This window comes from Ranitomeya variabilis, chromosome 2 (genome assembly GCF_051348905.1).
Source record: "Ranitomeya variabilis isolate aRanVar5 chromosome 2, aRanVar5.hap1, whole genome shotgun sequence".
Classification (NCBI taxonomy): Eukaryota; Metazoa; Chordata; class Amphibia; order Anura; family Dendrobatidae; genus Ranitomeya; species Ranitomeya variabilis.
This window is the reverse complement of record NC_135233.1, coordinates 277,852,594-277,872,341: the sequence shown is the minus strand read 5'-3', so window position 1 is coordinate 277,872,341 and position 19,748 is coordinate 277,852,594. Positions and strand designations below refer to the sequence as shown.

Below are 19,748 nucleotides of genomic sequence, written 5' to 3'. Positions count from 1 at the left end.
GTCCATTTAGAAATACACAGCTTTAGTTTGCAGTCCATAAACAGGCCGGACTTCCCCTTGTCCAGTTTCCCTGGGCGACCACACGCCGGTACCAAGTCTCTACTCACAGTGCATGGCACTCTTTATCCTCCGGATTGCAGCCGGGTAAACATAAGACAGCCCAAGACGCAGGGTGTCAGTCTGTTTGGTTCCTCTTGCCCCTGTGTTGCTTCACACAGGGAGTGCTCTGCAGACAACTGCTCTGTCTGCTTCCAAGAACAACACTGACACCCCTCCCCCTCTACTACCAGGGCTTTTAATCAGTCACTGCTTCACCATTCTAATTACGGCTACACCTGTGTCTGCAGTACGCCCTCATGGCTTCACTATGCCTCTGTGCGCATTCTGGAAAGCACAAACCGCGCCCCCTAGCTGTAACAAGGGGACACTGCCTCACAAGAAGAACAGGGTGAAAGTGATTCACTGGCCAAGTGTCTCCTGATCTGAATGCAGCCGAACACAAGTGATTAATTCTTAAGAGATAAGTTGTCGTCGCTATCCATCCAACATCCAGGCTCTAACGGGTTGTTCTTGAAGAATGGATAAAGATAGTTGTTACAATATGTCGCCAATGTGTTCATTCACGAGTCTCCTTGCGGAGAGTGACATGTTAACCGAGAATTAATTGTTCCATGCAGGAAAACTGACCCACACTTTGATACCTCCACAGTATTTCACAGCTGTTATGAGGTCCTTATGCTGTAATGCAGTGGTTTTTATTCTAAAAAAAAGAAATTATTTTGGTTTCATCTGTCCACCAAATATTGTTCCAATAACCGTATGCTTGTCACTTGATTGATTGAAAGCACCAGATTCTATTTTCACCTTCAAATTATCTGCTAGCGTAGGTTTTACTGGGTTCACATACTTTTGCCACTCACAGTTGGATTGTTTTCCACAATAAAAGAAAAAAAATTACAGTCTAATATTTTTTTTTTTACTTACTTGGTTCTCTTTATCTACTTTTTAGACTTGTGTGAAAATCTGATGTAGTTTTAGGTCAATTGTATGCAGAAATGTGGCAAATTCTGAAGGGTTCACAAACTTTCAGTCACCACTGTAGTGTTTTGTCTGAAACCAAAGATGAATTTCATACTAAATGTCTAGTTAGTACAATACTCCAACCACTTTCTAATGAACTTCAATTAAAAATTCCCTAAATTCCCCTCGCTTCCTGTGTTTTTTTTTTTGTTTTGTTTTTTCTTGTGATGTTTAGTTTGATTATGCACTGGGAATTGTCAAGTAGGAACATCATCAGTGGTCTGGCAGCGATAATCAGTGACATCAGTTTTGAGGGAGGGGCTAGACCCTGGCTGTACTGAGCATGTGCCGGTTGTCGATCCCAACACATACTCACTACAAGCTCACTGCGCTACATTTCTTTGAATACACATTGACATAGTTGGCAAAAGAGTGCAGGGTCAGTGCCCATTGAAAAGGGAGACCAGCCTGAAATGGATCTAATCAGTGATGTCTGTTTTCAGAAGTATAAAAAAGAAAAGAAGTTGCAGTAAAGAGGGAACGGTAGGGGCACTTTTAACCCCTTACTGCCATCGGACGTACTATTACGCCAATGGCAGTATCCCCCGCTTTGAATGTATCAAAGCTGGGACATGTCAGCTGTTTTGAACAGCTGACATGTGCCCGCAATAGGCGCGGGTGGAATCACGATCCACCCACGCCTATTAACTAGTTAAATGCCGCTGTCAAATTCTGAAAGTGGTATCTAAATTGTGCTTCCGGCCATCGGGCTGGAAATACGCGCACCACTGACCCCATCACGTGATCAGGGGTCATTGGTTCGTCTGCATGACAACCAGAGGTCTCCTTGAGACCGCTATGGTTGTCAGTGCCAGATTGCTGTGAGCGCCACCCTGTGGTCGGCGTTCATAGAAAGGCTGTAATTCCACTACATAGAGGCGATCTGAGCATCGCTTCTATGTAGCAGACGAGATCGAGTTATGGCAGCTTCCAGCCTTCCATGGAGGCTATTGAAGCATGCCAAAAAAAAGTTTTTAAAAATATTAAAAAAATAAAAAAAATATAAAAGTTTAAATCACCCCCCTTTCGCCCCATTCAAAATAAAACAATAAAAATTAAGATCAAACCTACACATATTTGGTATCGCCAAGTTGAGAATCGCCCGATCTACCAATAAAAGAAAGCATTAATCTGATTGCTAAACGGCGTAGTGAGAAAAAAAGTCAAAACGCCAAAATTAAGGTTTTTTTGGTCACTGCAACATTGCATTAAAATGCAATAACGGGCGATCAAAAGAACGTATCTGCACCAAAATGGTATCATTAAAAACGTTAGCTCGGCACGCAAAAATAGGCCCTCAACCGACCCCAGATCACGAAAACTAGAGACGCTATGGGTATCGGAAAATTGTGCAATTTATTTATTTTATTTTTTAGCAAAGTTTGGAATTTTATTTCACCACTTAGATAAAAAAGACATGTTGTAATGACCTGGAGAATCAAAATGGCAGGTCAGTTTTAGCATTTAGTGAATCTAGCAAAAAAGCCAAACAAAAAAACAAGTGTTGGATTGCAGTTTTTTTGCAATTTCACCGCACTTAAATTTATTTCCCGTTTTCTAGTACACGACATGGTAAAACCAATGATGTCGTTCAAAGTACAACTCATCCTGCAAAAAATAAGCCCTCACATGGCCATATCGATGGAAAAATAAAAAAGTTATGGCTCTGGGAAGGAGGGGAGGGAAAAACGAACACGGAAAACCAAAAAAAGCTGGGGTCATGAAGGGGTTAATTGAAGTTCATTAGAAAAGTGGCTAGATCAGATTAGTAATTTGGTATAAAATTCACATTTGGTTTCAGACAATCCCTGTATCAGTGTTACCATCATGTTTTGGATAAAATGTGTGCTACTAAATAACGTAATATGTAATAATTTAGACAATTATGTAAATTTGGTTTGCTGTCCTGTTCCTGTGACCAGCCATGCATTACCTTCTGTGATTATGCCCATTGTAAAAGGACAAAGAACGAGCTTGTTTAAATACCATATATGCTCTGTTAAAGGGACTATGTCATCACATTTTTTTTTTCAGCAATTGGAAAAAAAAAGTGTGTTAATTTTTACAATTTTTAATGGTATAAAATATAAAGGATAATTACATTTTGATATTTCCCACTTTTAAACACTAGGGGAAGGCAGCTGCTGAAATAATGCCATGAAAACCTTGTGTACTGCTAGCTCGCTTAACCACTGCAGTAAATGTGGGCGGGGTCTGATCACATGTGTTTGCATGGGCTAGCGGTGGATTCCGCATCCCACACAGGCACGGCACTTATGTCCTGATATTTTAAAGTATATCGCTTCATTTAGGGCTATACTGCCCACATACAGGCAGCGCTCACGCACAAGTGTGATTTCATTCCACAATCAGCAATTCTGTGGGTCCACTCGCTCCCTCTCATTTATCAACTGTGACTGATGAAGTGAGGACCTTCTGACTTGGATCCTTCTGACTTGGATGTGCTAAGAATATGTTTGGGTGGGCACAGTTGGATTCATAAATCAGGTCTCCTCTAACAGCCAGTGCAATGACTGAAAAAAAGACTATGAAATAAGGTGATGGCTGTTTTCAGAGATGCTTTTACTTACTGGGGTCTGCCTGGTAACAGCTTCTTCGTAAAGGGTCATCAAAGATAGCCTGAAGGGTTGTGTTCACTGCCATGTTTGAATAGTACATTTGGCACGTGCACAGGGACTTCTTCCAGTAAATCCATAGGGTACGGTATATAATAAAATGTGGTGCCATGTGGACAATCCCTTCTTAAATCCTAATGGGCACCATATAAAATAACAAGCACACATACTCCCCTCCTGGAACGGCGGCATTCCAGCGATAGCGACACGATCTCCTGGCAGCCACTTATTAGAACAGTGCTGTCTGATGGCTGCAGGCAATCAGGGCTACAGCGCTAAGGTGACCTAACCAGTGTCACGTGACAAACGGAAGACACAGGTCCGACATTAGAGGAACAGCGCCGGTCCGGGAGGTGAGAGTGGGTACTTTATATTAACTGGAGAACTTAAGTAATAGACAAGACCTGTTGACAAGCGTTGTATTATACCAAGTCTCTGGCTGGATGTAGTAGGAGAACCAAGATGGTGGCTATTGGGGCCATTATTAGGCTGATGAGTGCTGTGACAAACGCTTTGACAGCCCCACTATTGGGTCACTGTAGATGGGCTGACATGGGGAGACCCCCTTACACTTGATGTCATGGTTGCTATTGACTGCCATCTTAGGGGTTGCTAGGATTGGTACTATCAGTGAGCCCACCAGTTCCACCGTAAGTTTGGCTACGTATATTAGCCGGGCGCTTGCTGCTGATTGTACCAGTACCTGTCCAATCAGCATGTTGAATATATTGGTCATGGAGTGTTACTGAGGTAAGGACTGCAGCCCTGGACACATGGCTATTGTAGCAAACTCTCAGCTATGAGAAGTATCTGGTCTATATTGGTTTTCCTACTTTTACTAACTTTGGACATGAGTCATTAATTTGTTTGCATGAAAGTTAGCTGTGCTTCGTTTCGTGAACAATTATTAAAGTCCTGTTTACCTTCCTTTTCTCCAAGGAGCAGAAACGCAGTGATCGAGCACGACGCACTGACACCATGCCTTCCTCTGAAAGCAGTAAGTGTTCACCGAAAGGTATACAAAAGTAGTTGTAAATATTAATGTGCAAAGTAGCACAGAAAACTTTGTTTTACAGATTATAGGGCATTTCAATTTATAAAATGATAGGATATGCCATCTGAGGTGTCTGAGAAGTCAGGCCCCACCAATCTACAGAATGAAGAGTTTCCATGCATTGTGGTACCTGGCCACCCGGCTGTGCAGGGGATGGCCGCATGGTCCCTTTCACTGTGCAGGGAACACTTGGTAGGAGATTAAGCAATGTTAAACTGGCTTTGAGCGGTCACTTTTCCATTGCGACAGTGTTTTAACAGCTAGGTTCTAGATTGTGTCATCCCAAAAGAACAAATTGCAGATGTTTACTACTGGTTTGCTTACTTTGTTTTAGGCTGTTGACATGAATGTGTATTTTTCAGTGCAGATTTCTGATGAAGACTCGGATGCTATGGTGGATGACCCAAATGATGAGGACTTTGTACCATTTAGAACTAAACGCCCTCCTACTCGCCTGTCAATCCGCAACCAAGCTCCTCCACCACAACCAACACCACCACCACCACCACCTCCACCACCACCACCACGTCCTCCCAAACCAACACTAACAAAAATGTCCTGTGCTCAATGCCGAACTCCCTTACAGAAGGGTCAGACTGCGTATCAACGCAAAGGACTACCCCAGCTCTTCTGTTCTTCAACTTGTCTTACCACCTTCTCTAAGAAACCACTGTGCAAGAAGATCTGCACTTTCTGCAAGAAGTAAGCTGTGATAATACTACGGTTGATGTTAGTGTGTTGGCGAGGCATAGAACTAGCTTGTGGTTGTGTTCATTTGTCCCTTCACTGTTTTTTCTTACTGTGCTGGATGCAGCCCTGCTCATGTGCTGTGTACATTTTAGGGACATTCGTAACTCCAAAGATTCTGTGGTTGCTCAGACGGGCTCTGGATTCCAAGAGTTTTGCTCCAATGCATGTCTTTCCCTGTATGAAGCACAGCCACGGTCCAGTTCCCAGAGCTCGTCGGACGTTCCTGATATCATAAAGTGCAGCATCTGTCACAAGAGTGGCGAGGTGAGGATCACACAGCGCTACCTGCAGAAGTGCACAACACATATTGTCTTGCACAAGATATGTAAAAAATATTTTAGGATGCAACTTTGATATCTTTATTCATAAACTTTTTTTTCTGTAATATGTACGGTCCCGGTCAGTTTAATTAAATTTATATTTTCTAATAGGTCATATATTTGCATATGTTGATTACATATTTGATGGCGTTGTCCATACTGGTCTTGTTTAGGAAATAGGCTCAGGTCAAGCACGTACAGCTCTTCATGAATCTGGATTGGTGAACGAGTAGTGTGCACATTGCCATAAACCCGACTCCAGCCCTTTCTGGAGCAAGATTTGTGACTCGGCGAATGCCACCACTGGTCATGAATTTGACAGACGGCGATCGCTAGGTCCCTGTTTTGTCTCAGCTACACTCACTTTGTCAGAGCTAGGCAAAAATAGCTGTAGAATGCCAAAGTTGTATAATAATAGCATAGCCGCCAGTTTCGCCTAAGTACTGGAGCAAAAGCTTTGATGTATCATGCCCGATTTGTTTCTCATGATTCCTTAGTATAGGTGGAGACTTGATCATATTGAGTGCTAGCTCCTTGGCAGAGAGCTGCGGTCCCCTCTGCAGAGTCTCGGTGTGTCGTATGCGATGGCTCTTCAGCCGGTCTCCCCTGCCTTCTGGTATGATTGAGGGGTTATTCCCTGTCAGCTTTAACAAGCAGGAGGCAGAGACAGCAGGAAGAAGCATCTTATGAAATACACCAGATTCTGCACGCAGTCTTATAGAGTGCACATATATATTATAATATCTTATCACTTTTATTTTTATTTCAGATTCAGCATGAAGTCAGTAATGGAAGTGTCGTCCACAGACTATGCAGTGATTCCTGTTTTACCAAATTTCGAGCCACCAAAGGTCTGAAAACAAACTGCTGCGACAACTGTGGCATCTACATATACAACAAAGGTTTACCACTGGAGTATCTGTTCCATGAAGGTCAGCAGAAGCGCTTCTGTAATGCCGCCTGTTTAAACAACTACAAGAAGGTGAGTGACGACACCTAACTTTTATTTTTACTTGCCGCCCATTCTCCTGCACGTGAAATCCCCTTCTAGGTACATCCCTAGTTGGCTGCAAAAGTAAATTGTTGCCTCATCCACTTAAGGGCTGAGGTTGCTTTATGTGATCATGCAACCTAAAAATAAAAATGATGGTAGAATGCCAGGACAGAACAGGCAGTTTATTTATTCATTTCTTAAGAATAACCGGAATGGCACAATCCTAGAATTGTTAGATCATGAGGAATACAATGATTTACTAAAACAGACATGTTAGGTGTAATGTGTGTTTTTTAACCCCTTCCCTCCCTAGGACTTACTATTACATGGTAGGGTGGTCGCTCCACATAAGTCAGATGTTGGCTGTGTTAGCTCTTATCACTGCTGTTAACCCATAAGTGTCGTCGTCAATAACTGACAGCAGCGAGCAATTAAACTTTGCGATTGTGCCCGCCGACCGTTTTGGGCAGGGCGATGTTATCGCGAGTTGGCGATGGGTTGCAATGGCTGCCGGGGACCTGCTGAAAAAAAATGGTGACACAAATCAGTTTTACATTTTTAACATAAGTGAAATTGCAAAAAAATATCTATTTTGTGTGTTGGTATCGCTGTAATCGTGCTGACAGAGAGAATTATTCTGTCAGGTTTATTTTTACTGCACGAATACTGTTGTAATAACTTAACAACCACGGCAGAAATTTAGAAAAATTGTGTTCACATTCCAGCTTATCCCTTGTTAGGGCATTCTGTGATAATGTTGGAGAGTTCTCTGCTATGGACCCTGATATCGTGTTCAGATTGGAGCGTGGTACCTGCATTACATACACAATCTTTACATTTGAACGGACCCTGTGAAATGTGCTTTCACCTGTGGAGGCGCTGCAGAGAAATGACACTTGTTACAAAGGTTTCTACACAGATTACGGCCCAGCACTGGCACTCCATCACTTTGTGACCCGCATATTGTGAAAGGACTCTCTACCAAGTAGGGATTGTCAAAAGCAAATGCACTTTAATAATTTATCACGTAGAATTCATTAGTGCCCGCCTGCCGGATCAACCTTTTAACCACTTACTGACCACCAAACATGCCTTTTGACTGACCTAAGATGTAGAAAAATATCATCCCCCGGTGGGTGAAAATGCAGCAACCATACACTATAGCTGACACCCTTCTGCATCAGCCACCATCAATGTTGACCCTTGACCATGGTCATTTAACCCCTTAAATGCTGTTGTCAATGACTGATAGTCAACAGAGAGTGGGGGTTTCCTCCTTAACCCCATCGCACCCTGAAATCATGATTGTGCGGTCCTGATGCTTGCCATAGCAATTCAAGGCCAAGTAATGGGAATACTTTTACAGCGATCTGTTCAGAAGTTAGTGACACTTTAGTGGTAAAAATATAATTATTCATTTCTGTCATTCCACTTTGCGTTAATTACTGAAAAGCACTTAACTGACAAAGTATCTGACAGTGGTTTTTGAATATAATGAGGGGCGCTGTTTTTAACATATCATCACTTCTGGGGAGTTAGTTATATAGGACCCCCCACCCCCACCCACCCCCCCCCCACCCACCCCCCCCAAAGTCAGTTTATAACGGAATAGGTCCCTAAAAAAAAAAAAAGTTTTGTAAAGTCTCTTGCTGCTAACTTTTTGTGTGGCATGTCTATTTGCATTAATGGTTTAAACATACAAAGTTTGAAAATTGCTACATTTTGGAAATTCTTACATTTGTGATATTTTCATAAATAAACTTAAAACAGATCTACCTAACTTTACCAATATCGTAAAGTATAACGTGCCACGGAAAAAGTCTCGTAATCACTGAGATACTGTGAAACATAAGAGCTGATGCCACATAAAGTGACACATGTCGGATTTGAAAAATCTGGCCTGGTCAATAAGTGCCATAAGTGTTGAGAATAAAGTGCATAAGAGCCATAAAAATACCCATTAAGTTGACTTCCCCCAATCATAGAGGCCCCATATATCCTATGCCCGTTGCGTACAGTTTTGGAAAACCCATTCTAATACTTACTATTATTATTTATTATTATAGCGCCATTTATTCCATGGCACTTTACATGTGAGGAGGGAGTATACATAATAAAAAAGTACAATAATCTTAATACATGTCACGACTGGTACATGAGGAGAGAGGATCCTGCCCGCGAGGGCTCACAATCTACAAGGGATGGGTGAGAATATAGTAGGCGAGCGTAGAGCTGGTCGTGCAGCGGTTTGGTCGATCGGTGGTTACTGCAGGTTGTAGGCTTGTCGGAAGAGGTGGGTCTCCAGGTTCTTTTTGAATGTTTCCAAGGTCGGCGAGAGTCTGATGTGTTGTGGTAGAGCGTTCCAGAGTAGGGGGATGCGCGGGAGAAATCTTGTATGCGATTGTGGAAAGAGGAGATAAGAAGGGAGTAGAGAAGGAGATCTTGTGAGGATCGGAGGTTGCCTGCAGGTAAGTACCGGGAGACGAGGTCACAGATGTATGGAGGAGACACATTGCGGATGGCTTTGTATGTCATGGTTAGGGTTTTGAACTGAAGTCATTGGGTAATGGGGAGCCAGTGTAGGGATTGACAGAGACAAGAAGCCTGGAAATAGCGGGAGGACATGTGGATTAGTCGGGCAGCAGAGTTTAGAATAGATTGAAGGGGTGCGAGAGTGTTAGAGGGGAGGCCACAGAGCAGGAGGTTGCAGTAGTCAAGGCGGGAGATGATGAGGGCATGGACTAGGGTTTTTGCAGATTATTGGTTTAGGAATGTATGGATCTGGGAAATATTTTTGAGTTGAAGTCGGCAAGGAGTGGAAAGGGCTTGGGATATGTGGTTTGAAGGAGAGATCAGTGTCCAGGATTACCCTCGAGGCAGTGAGCTTGTGGGACTGGGGAGCTTGAGCAGCCATTTACTTAAGCGGATAGGTCTGTTGGGGGACGGGGGGAGGTCGAGTGAGATGGGGGAAAGATGATTAATTCTGTTTTGTCCATATTAAGTTTTAGAAATCTAGCGGAGAAGGATGAAATAGCCGACTGACATTGTGGGATTCTGGTTAGTAGGGAGGTGATATCTGGTCCAGAGATGTAGATCTGTGTGTCGTCAGCATAGAGATGATACTGACAGTCATGGGACTCTATGAGCTGTCCGAGGCCAAAGGTATAAATGGAGAAGAGTAGAGGCCCTAGGACTGAACCTTGCGGGACTCAGATAGGAGGTGAGGAGGTGGTGTGCGAGTTTTTTTTTTTACTTATTGGGGTGTGCCAGATCAGGACTAGCCTCCCTGGCACTCTTCCCTCTACCCCGCCTTCTAACTGTCATCCAGCTAGGTGCCTCACTTTCCTGCAGTTTTTTACTACCATCCTCCCCCACATGTATCTCATTGAGCTTCTCCTCAGTGAGCAGCAGACTCCTTTCCATATTGTCTAAGGGTATGTGTCCACGTTCAGGTTTGCTTCAGACTTTGGTCAGGATTTTATGCAGGTAAAATCCTGACCAAAAATGCACCTGAGGTCACTGGCAGGTCACCTGCGGTGTTCCTGCGTGTTTTGCTCATTGTAGCAACATGCTGCGTTCTGAAAAAACGCACCGCATGTGCGTTTTTGTGGGAAAAACGCATGCGTTTTTTAATGCACAGTGGAGACGGAATTTCATTAAATCCCCTCCACTATGCTGTAACATCTGGACGCTGCGTTTTTGACGCTGCGGCAAAAACGCAGCGTTTCCTGAACGTGGACACATACCCTAAGTGACTTTGACTTGTGGAAAAAAAAAAACATTAACATTTACATTTTTCTCAAGGGTAACATTAGAAAATGGACACCAAAATGTATTGTGCAATATCTCCTGAGTGAGCCTATACCCTGTAAATGGGGGGAAACTACTGTTTGGGTGCATGGCAACGCTTGAAATGGAAGGAGCACAGTTTGACTTTTTGAACACAAAATGGGCTGGAATCAACAGCAAATGCTATGTTGCATTTTGAGAGCCCCTGATGTGACTAATCAGTGGAAACCCCCCCATAAGTGACCCCATTTTTAAACTGAAGGTGGAAAGCCCCTTGAACCTCCAGATGCTTCAAAGACGTTTATAACGTTGAGCTGTGAAAATAAAAAACATTTTTCCCAAATGGAACAAAAAATTTGTTGTGCAATTTCTCCTGAGTATGTAGATGCCCCATATGAAAGGGAAAACTAGTGTTTGGGTGCATGGCAGGGCTCATAAAGGAACGAGTGAAGTTTTGGAATGCAGACTTTGATGGAATGGTCTGTGGGCGCCATGTCGCGTTTGGAGAACCTCTGACATGCGAAAGCAGCCTCTGATGTGCCTAAACTGTTAAAGAAAACACAAGTGATCCAATTTTGGAAACTAGACCCCTAAAGGAATATATCTAGATGTGTGGTGAGTAGTGATGAGCGAGTATACTCGTTGCTCGGGTGGTTTCCAAGTATTTGTGACTGCTCTGAGATTTAGTTTTCATCGCCACAGCCGAATGATTTACAGCTACTACCAGCTTGAATACATGTGGGGATTCCCTAGCAACCAGGCAACCCCCACATGTACTCAGGCTGGCTAGTAGTTGTAAATCATTCAGCTGCGGCTATTAAGCCTAAATCTCCGAACACTAACAAATACTCGGAGACCACCCAAGCAACGGGTATACTCGCTCATCACTAGTGGTGAGCACTTTGAACCCCCAGGTGCTTCACAGAATTTTACAACGTAGATATTTAAAAATGAAAAAAACAATTCCCACAAAAATGTTCATCGAATCATAGAATGGTAGAGTCGGAAGGAACCTCCTGGGTCATTTGGTCCAACCCCCTGCTCAAAGCAGGATTCACTAAATCTTCCCAGACAGATGTTGGTCCAGCCTCTGTTTGAAAACTTACATGGAAGGAGAACTCACCACCTCTTGTGGCAGCCTGTTCCATTCATTGATCACCCTAACTGTCAAAAAGTTTTTTTCTAATAACTAATTCCCTTGTGCAAATGAGAATAAAGATGATCTTTCCACAATGTGACAGCCCTTGAGATATTTGTAGACAGCTATTAAATCTCCTCTCAGTCTTCTTTTTTGCAAGCTAAACATTCCCAAATCCTGTAACCGTTCCTCATAGGACATGGTTTGTAGACCGGTCACTATTCTGGTCGCTCTTCTCTGAACTTGAGTTTGTTGATGTCTTCTTTAAAATGTGGTGCCCAAAACTGGACACCGTATTCTAGATGAGGTCTGACCGAAGAGGAGTAGAGGGCAATAATGACTGTATGCTTCTGTTAATACATCCCAGAATTGTATTTGCCTTTTTTGCAGCTGCATCACAGTGTTGACTCGCGTTCAATCTGTGATCTATTAGTATACCCAAGTCTTTTTCACATGTGCTGTTGCTTAAGGTACCGTCACATTAAGCGACGCTGCAGCGATATAGACAACGATGCCGATCGCTGCAGCGTCGCTGTTTCGTCGCTGTGTGGTCGCTGGAGAGCTGTCACACAGACAGCTCTCCAGCGACCAACGATGCCGAAGTCCCCTGGTAACCAGGGTAAACATCGGGTTACTAAGCGCAGGGCCGCGCTTAGCAACCCGAGGTTTACCCTGGTTACCATTGTAAATGTAAAAAAAAACAAACACTACATACTTACATTCCGGTGTCTGCCGCGTCCCCCGGCCTCAGCTTCCCTGCACTGTCTCAGCGCCGGCCCTAAGCAGAGCGGTGACGTCACCGCTGTGCTTTACGGCCGGCCGGCGCTCACAGTCAGTGCGGGAAGCTGACGGCGAGGGGACAGACACCGGAATGTAAGTATGTACTGTTTTTTTTTTTTTTACATTTACAATGGTAACCAGGGTAAACATCGGGTTACTAAGCGCGGCCCTGCGCTTAGTAACCCGATGTTTACCCTGGTTACCAGTGAAGACATCGCTGAATCGGTGTCACACACACACCGATTCAGCGATGTCTGCGGGAGATCCAGCGACGAAATAAAGTTCCGGACTTTCAGCAACGACCAGCGATATCACAGCAGGATCCTGATCGCTGCTGCGTGTCAAACACAACGATATCGCTATCCAGGACGCTGCAACGTCACGGATCGCTATCGTTATCGTTGTTAAGTCGCTCAGTGTGAAGGTACCTTTAGTTCTATTCCTCCCATTCTGTATATGCTTTTTTCATTTTTATTGCCCAGATGTAGTTTTTTGCATTTTTCCTTGTTAAAAAGCATTGTTAGTTGCTGCCCACTGCTCCAGTTTATTTATATCTTTTTGAATCCTCTCTCTTCTCTAGTATTAGCTATCCCTCCTAGCTTTGTATCATCAGCAAATTTAATCAGTCTACCCTCAATTCTTTCATCTAAATCATTGATAAAGATGTTGAACAATACAGGGCCCAGGACAGAACCCTGTGGTACCCCACTTGAGACATTCTTCCAACTGGATGTTCAGCCATTTGTGACCACTCTTTGGGTCCGATCACTAAGCCAATTATGAATCCACTTAACAGTTGTCTTTTCCATTCCATACTTAGTCATTTTTTCAATAAGGATGGTAAGAGATACTTTGTCAAATGCTTTGCTGAAGTCAAGATATACTATATCTACAGCTTTTCCCTGATCCACCCAGTCAGTGATTCTGTCATAGAAGGAAATTAAGTTAGTCTAGTCTGACATGACTTATTAGTTACAAAGCCATGCTGATTCTGGTTAATCACTTTATTCTTATCCAGGTACTTACATACATGTTGCGTAATAATTTGTTCAAAGATCTTTCCTGGTATAGAAGTCAGACTCACCGGCCTATAGTTCCCTGGGTCCACCTTCTTCCCTTTTTTGAAGATAGGCACAACATTTGTTCTTCTCCAGTGTTCTGGGAGACGTTGAATGTCCGGGCTTAGGTAGTACAAAATCCAAGATAGGGCCAAATCAGTGAAGCCAAGAGATGAGAGGGTCTGTAATAGTAGGGAATGGTCCACTGTGTCAAACTCGGAGGATAGGTCTAGGAGGAGGAGGACAGAGTATTGTTGCTTGGCTTTGACAGTTAATAGGTCATTGGTGACTTGAAAGTGGTCGAATAGGGAGCAGGAAGAGAGGTGAGAGGACTGTTCAAGATGGACGTGTTATTCCAGTAGTTTTGAGGCATGGGGAGAAGTGATTTGGGGGCGATAGCTAGATGCAGAGGATGGGTCTAGAGAAAGATTTTTGAGGATAGGTGTGATTGAGGCATGTTTAAAGCTTGAGGGGAAAATACCAGTTGTTTAGTGATAGGTTGAAGAGATGGGTGAGGTTTGGGATGAAGTGGGATGGGAGCGGGTCAAGTGCACAGGTGGTAAGATGTGATCTTGAGAGTAGAGTGTAGAGTTGATCTTCTGTAATGGTGGAGAAGTTGGTTTTGGAGGAGGGCTGAGCAGTTAGGAGGAAGGGCTCTGGAGGTTGTCCACCAAAACTTAAGTAAATGACAGCCAGTTGGAGGGGGAATGGATGTGCACAGAGTGCACCTCAAAGGAAGAGAGGGTGGCAGTGGGATGTGGGTGAAGGAGCAGTTATCTGACAGGAGAAACTCCAACTCCTCCACCATGCTTGCTGTTGGGGCGGGGGCTGTGGGAAAGGTGGAATCCACCATACAAGAGTGCAGCAGGAGAGGCTGTGTCAGAGGGGGTGAGCCAGGTTTCGGTGATGGCGAAGAAGGAAAGTTTGTGAGTAATAAAAAAAAAAAAATCATGGATGTAGGAAAGTTTGTTGCAGAGTGAGCGTTCCATAGAGCTCCTGTTAATGGGACTGGGGAAGCAGGGCTGGGCGAATGGGTATAAGGTTAGAGAGGTTACGGAAAGTTGTGATAGAGCGTGGATGGGAGGTAGAAATAACTGTGGGGATGTGGTGAGGAGGGCCAGGATTTGGAGCAATATCACTGGCAGTGAGGAGGAGCAGAGAAAGTGTTAGCAGGTGGGAGCAGGAGAGGGCATAAGGAGACTGTCTACGTTTAGTGACAGAGGAGGAGGTGGTGAGATGAATGGGGAGGATTGAAGAGGAGATGACCAGTTCCTTAAGGCCCCGTCACACATAGCGAGATCGCTAGCGAGATCGCTGCTGAGTCACAAGTTTTGTGACGCAACAGCGACCTCAGTAGCGATCTCGCTATGTGTGACACGTACCAGCGACCAGGCCCCTGCTGCGAGATCGCTGGTCGTGTCGGAATGTCCTGGACCTATTTTTGGTCGTTGAGGTCCCGCTGACATCACTGAATCGGTGTGTGTGACACCGATCCAGCGATGTCTTCACTGGTAACCAGGGTAAACATTGGGTTACTAAGCGCAGGGCCGCGCTTAGTAACCCGATGTTTACCCTGGTTACCAAAAAAAACAAACACTACATACTCACCATCTGATGTCCGTCAGGTCCCTTGCCGTCTGCTTCCTGCTCTGACTGAGTGCCGCCGTACAGTGAGAGCACAGCACAGCAGTGACGTCACCGCTGCGCTCTGCTCTCACTGTACGGCGGCACTCAGTCAGAGCAGGAAGCAGACGGCAAGGGACCTGACGGACATCAGATGGTGAGTATGTACTGTTTGTTTTTTTTGGTAACCAGGGTAAACATCGGGTTACTAAGCGCGGCCCTGCGCTTAGTAACCCGATGTTTACCCTGGTTACCCGGGTGCTGCAGGGGGACTTCGGCATCGTTGAAGACAGTTTCAACGATGCCGAAGTCGTTCCCCTGATCGTTGGTCGCTGGAGAGAGCTGACTGTGTGACAGCTCCCCAGCGACCACACAACGACTTACCAACAATCACGGCCAGGTCGTATCGCTGGTCGTGATCGTTGGTAAATCGCTATGTGTGACGGGGCCTTTACTAGGTGTAGAGATTAGGGGGTTAATAGAAAGTGAAGGATTATAAGGGTGAGAGTGAAAACAAACATTGTTTACAGTGACTGTATCAGTTCCCTTCTGGTTCAATTCTGGAATTCTGAGCATCACACTTCTATGATACCCTGGAATTAATTCTGAGCATCACACTTCTATGATACCCTGGAATTAATTCTGAGCATCTCACTTCTATGATACCCTGGAATTAATTCTGAGCATCACACTTCTATGATACCCTGGAATTAATTCTGAGCATCACACTTCTATGATACCCTGGAATTAATTCTGAGCATCACACTTCTATGATACACTTATGTCATACACGGGCAGACTGACAAATTGGCAGACTTGTGCTATACAATATATGTGCAACAAAGTGCATTCGGGTGTGAAGCAGAGGGGACTGGTCTGTGCTCATCTTGGTCAGAGAATTAAGAGTGAGCCAGATGTATATGATCAAGGCAGAGCAAACAAGGTCATAAATAACGTTGGGGGTATTGCAGGGGTCAGTTGAAAAGCATACCAAGTTTTGCTACAGGCTGAGGTAGGAAAGTTCAGTGTGGAAAAGCTGGATGACATAACTGTAGGGAGAATAGATAAATGGACATGCTGATTAGAGTGCGATGATGGCAGGGTACAATCTGTATACATCATTCTGGAATTAATTCTGAGCATCACAGTTCTATGATACACTTATGTGATACACGGGGCAGACTGATCCAACTAATATGTTCCTGTGACCTAGGACACCAATGACAGAGCGCCTCATCGACTTACACACAGACTTATTTCCTTCTGCTGACTTGCCATTAGTTGCTGTATTCTGAATGTGTAACAAAGCCCTAATTTCTCTTATCTTTTCACAGAAAAACACAAAGGTTTATCCATGTATGTATTGTAAAACACTCTGTAAAAACTTTGAGATGCTTTCCAACGTTGACAAGACTGGCCGCGTGGGTCTGTTCTGTTCCATCTGCTGCATCACCTCTCATAAAGTCAAGCAGGCTGGAATAACAGGTGAGGTGGGCGTACAATACATACACAGGTACACTTATCAGGGCTGTGTCTTACTTTTCTGTATTTTTTTTTCTTGTGGTTGGTTTAGGCCCTGCTCGACCTTGCAGCCTGTGTCGGCGCAGTCTGTCAGAACCAGCCTACTACAATAAGACAGAACGTGTCCTTTACCAGTTCTGCAGCCCCAGTTGCTGGACCACCTTTCAGGTACCCAGTTCTTGTCATAGGCATGTGATGCGATGGGGGATATTTAATGCAATAGATATATTTTCTTTAGGAAATGTAAAATATTTAATAATGGTAACATAGAAAATTTTCTTTGGCCTGATTCAGGGGAAGGTATTGCAGTAATTTAGCGATCCGCATTCTGCTCGTAACCCAAGTTCTCCCTCTTTCCAAGTGTTATTCTAATCTGACCATGCTGTACCAAAGTAATCTATGGTTCTGTAAGCTGAAGGGCGTATGGTATTGATGGCTCGTACACAGAGGACTAATGCCGGCTGTACCTGTCGATATCCTCGGGCTCAGCCGACAGTCAAATGTGTATGCGGGCCTTCCAGCTCATTGGTCGGGGGGGGAAACTAAGGATCCAGCATGTACAATTTTGGACTGACACCTTTTATACGTGGCGAGATGATCTGTCCCCAGAACAATATGGCAAGCGCGCCTCTCAGAGAGAACACAGGAGCGCTCAACAGAGCGAGTGTCCTGTATATGGAGGGGCCGGGAGAAAGCTGTCCACCGAATGATGGTTGATTGGACACCAGCTCTTTAATGTCTATGGGGCCTCTTTAGAATAGGTGATAAATGTCGGGTTAGTGGGGGGTACAACACCTGGCACCACCTGCGGTGGGCATATGTAGACCCTGAACTCTATGATTTTGCCTAAAATTCAAAACTTGACTTAATTTTTTTTTTAAGTTTAAAGATGATTTTTGATTATAATCTCACCAACATCGGAGCTAATAACAACGGATCTGTGTTGTTGACTGGGGTCTTCCCTCCCCACCAACCCCAGATCTAATATTGATGTGATATCCATGGAATTGGTCATCCAAATGTTTTGCTTCGAGAAACCCCTTTATGTTCAGTAGGACCGTGGGAGGTCTTGGTCTTGCATATGGATTATAGAAAAACAAGCTTTAATACCTCCCATTTATAAGGATATTTGGAGGCCTCCAGTACCAGAAAGTATTGAGACAGAACACATCAGCAGCTGTGACAACACTTTGCCACAAGATGGCGGTAATGCAACCTTTTTTGTTTAATAGTGATGAGCTAAGGCTCAGCATGCTCTGGGGCTAACCGAGTGTCTTCGGCGCGCTCGTAAAATATAGCCCCCCCGGCTGCATGTACCCAAGCATGCTTGGATAACACCTTAGCTCATATTATCAGAGCATGCCGAAGTCACTGGGTTAACACACGAGCATGCTCTGATAACACCTTATGCGAGCACATTCGCTCATCACTATTGCTTAATATTTTATCTGTCATCTATACTTCTCCAGGCACATATTAATATTTGGAAATTATTTTCCAAACCAGAACATTCAGAAGCTTAAATGAGTGTGCAAGTGAAAAGCTGAATATCATTTGCATCATTCTGTCTACTGGAGTTAATAATGGAAAAAATTGTATTATTTTTATGATTATTATCTGTTTGCCATGTAGGACTGAGTGCGTGACAGATTTTATGGCTAGACTTGGGAAGCATTTCTTCTTTTTGTCAGTAGCTTGTTACATATATTTTATAGAATCCATTTGTGAAAGGATAAAAGCATGGTGATGTGTTGCTCACTATCATATTGCGTGTCTTTTAGCGCACCAGTCCAGAAGGTGGGATCCATCTCAATTGTCATTATTGTCACAACCTGTTTACCGGCAAACCGGAAATCTTGGACTGGCAGGTAAGAACGCTGCTCTTGGTTGTGACTGCATGTGCGCGCGGCTCTTGGTTGTGACGACATGTGCCTGCTGCTCTTCGTTGTGACCTCATGTGCCCGTGGCTCTTGGTTGTGACCACATGTGCCCATGGCTCTTGGTTGTGACCGCATGTGCCCGCAGCTCGTGGTTGTGACCGCTGCTCTTGGTTGTGACTGCATGTGCCTGCGGCTCTTGGTTGTGACAGCATGTGCCTGCAGCTCTTGGTTGTGACCGCATGTGTGCGCAGCTCTTGGATGTGACCTCGGCTCTTGGTTGTGACTGCATGTGCGCGCGGCTCTTGGTTGTGACTGCATGTGCGCGCGGCTCTTGGTTGTGACCGCATGTGTGCGCAGCTCTTGGTTGTGACCTCGGCTCTTGGTTGTGACTGCATGTGCGTGCAGCTCTTGGTTGTGACTGCATATGCGCGCGGCTCTTGGTTGTGACCGCATGTACACGCAGCTCTTGGTTGTGACTGCATGTGTGCGCGGCTCTTGGTTGTGACTGCATGTGTGCGCAGCTCTTGGTTGTGACCTCAGCTCTTGGTTGTGACTGCATGTGCGTTCAGCTCTTGGTTGTGACTGCATATGCGCGCGGCTCTTGGTTGTGACCGCATGTACACGCAGCTCTTGGTTGTGACTGCATGTGTGCGCGGCTCTTGGTTGTGACTGCATGTGTGCGCAGCTCTTGGTTGTGCCCGCAGCTATTGGTTGTGACTGCATGTGCGTGCAGCTCTTGGTTGTGACTGCATATGCGTGCGGCTCTTGGTTGTGACCGCATGTACGCGCAGCTCTTGGTTGTGACTGCATGTACGCGCGGCTCTTGGTTGTGACCGCATGTGCGCGCAGCTCTTGGTTGTAACTGCATGTGCCCGCAGCTCTTGGTTGTGTCCGCAGCTCTTGGTTGTGTCCGCATATGCCTGCAGCTCTTGGTTGTGACTGCATGTGCCCGCAGCTCTTGGTTGTGACTGCATGTGCCCGCAGCTCTTGGTTGTGACCACATGTGCCTGCAGCTCTTGGTTGTGACCGCATGTGCCTGCAGCAATTGATTGTGACTGCATTGCGCGCAGCTCTTGGTTGTGACTGCATGTGCCCGCAGCTCTTGGTTGTGACCGCATGTGCCCG

General features: G+C 44.8%; 1 protein-coding gene across 4 annotated transcripts in view; it reads left to right on the top strand.

Annotated features, from left to right (window-relative positions):
• The window catches only part of ZMYM3 (zinc finger MYM-type containing 3), a 92,137-nt gene that overhangs the window by 37,480 nt on the left and 34,909 nt on the right, over positions 1–19,748 (top strand). For all 4 annotated transcript variants that reach the window (XM_077285008.1, XM_077285007.1, XM_077285009.1 and 1 more), the window contains exons 4-10: positions 4,656–4,713; positions 5,133–5,472; positions 5,613–5,784; positions 6,610–6,822; positions 16,557–16,707; positions 16,796–16,911; positions 18,525–18,611. In XM_077285008.1, the coding sequence (XP_077141123.1) occupies positions 4,656–4,713; positions 5,133–5,472; positions 5,613–5,784; positions 6,610–6,822; positions 16,557–16,707; positions 16,796–16,911; positions 18,525–18,611 (1,137 nt within the window). The remainder of the gene's footprint in view (positions 1–4,655; positions 4,714–5,132; positions 5,473–5,612; positions 5,785–6,609; positions 6,823–16,556; positions 16,708–16,795; positions 16,912–18,524; positions 18,612–19,748) is intronic.